This window comes from Rhagoletis zephyria, unplaced genomic scaffold, assembly GCF_001687245.7.
Source record: "Rhagoletis zephyria isolate East Lansing unplaced genomic scaffold, Rhagoletis_zephyria_1.1 Rzeph_scaffold_02765, whole genome shotgun sequence".
Lineage (NCBI taxonomy): Eukaryota > Metazoa > Arthropoda > Insecta > Diptera > Tephritidae > Rhagoletis > Rhagoletis zephyria.
The window spans coordinates 67,806-68,652 of record NW_016159849.1 but is presented as its reverse complement, the minus strand read 5'-3'; the positions used below and the strand labels follow the sequence as shown (position 1 = coordinate 68,652).

The window sequence follows — 847 nt, the reverse complement described above, 5'->3', positions numbered from 1 at the left end:
GAGGATGCGTTGCTGTTCAAACTGGAAGTCGATGAAGAAGGGGAGGAAAAGCTATTGGTGAAGTTGCCACTAGCAGAATTTTGGGCGCCATTGCTATTGTTGTTGTTGTTGTTGTTATTGCCGGCATAGTATGTTTGAAGGAGTTGTGGCGGGTGAAGTTCCTGTGCAGTCGAAGCGTTCAAGCGAACCATGTCAACGGAAATATTAAAGGCCGCGGCGGCGTTGTCACACAAATGTAATGTGACGGTTTATATTGCGGGGTTTGAATGTTTTATTATTATTACTTATAAAACACATTTATTTACAAAAATGTTCCCGTTAATCTGCACATTGAGTTTTGATTTGGTATTTTGGTGGTCTCCACTTTCTCTCGTTTATTTGCTTACTTCATTAGTATTTGTTTAATAAAAAAAATATAGTCAGTTAAACTTCTAGGGCAGTTTTCGTTTGAATGCATTTATATAAAGAACACCTGGAAAATTTCGTTAATAGCAGTCATTTGTAAAAAAATATCCGCTATTTTTATGTATGTATATTAACTTAAGGCCAAACTGCACGGAACAATTGCTTACTCTGAACTGTGGAGTAAGTGGGTGGAGTTCTCAATTATTTGTGAGCCAGATCCGTCAATTTGTAGTATTTTAGTTTGGTTTTCCACCAATCGAGAGGGTTTTAATCGAGATAGGCTCGTTTTTCTTTAATATAGGCCTTGTATTCAGCTTTAATTAGACATTTTTTAATGTCATCGAGCCTTCGCTTTTGCTCGAGGAATATAAAATTATTTCAAGGTTGGCAATAAGACTTTTAACAGAACTTGTTGAGCTTCGCATTCGCAAAACATTCCCAT

At 36.8% G+C, this 847-nt stretch overlaps 1 protein-coding gene across 4 annotated transcripts in view; it reads right to left on the bottom strand.

Moving 5' to 3' along the window:
* Positions 1-314: 314 nt before the first annotated feature.
* Positions 315-847, bottom strand: part of LOC108367672 (uncharacterized) — a 61,144-nt gene continuing 60,611 nt past the window's right edge. For 3 of the 4 annotated variants that reach the window (XM_017622350.1, XM_017622348.1, XM_017622349.1), the window contains one exon: positions 322-472. In XM_017622350.1, the coding sequence (XP_017477839.1) occupies positions 432-472 (41 nt within the window). In that variant the 3' untranslated portion in view covers positions 322-431. Of the gene's footprint in view, positions 473-847 lie in introns of all 4 variants that reach the window. The other variant, XM_017622351.1, reaches the window with a different exon arrangement.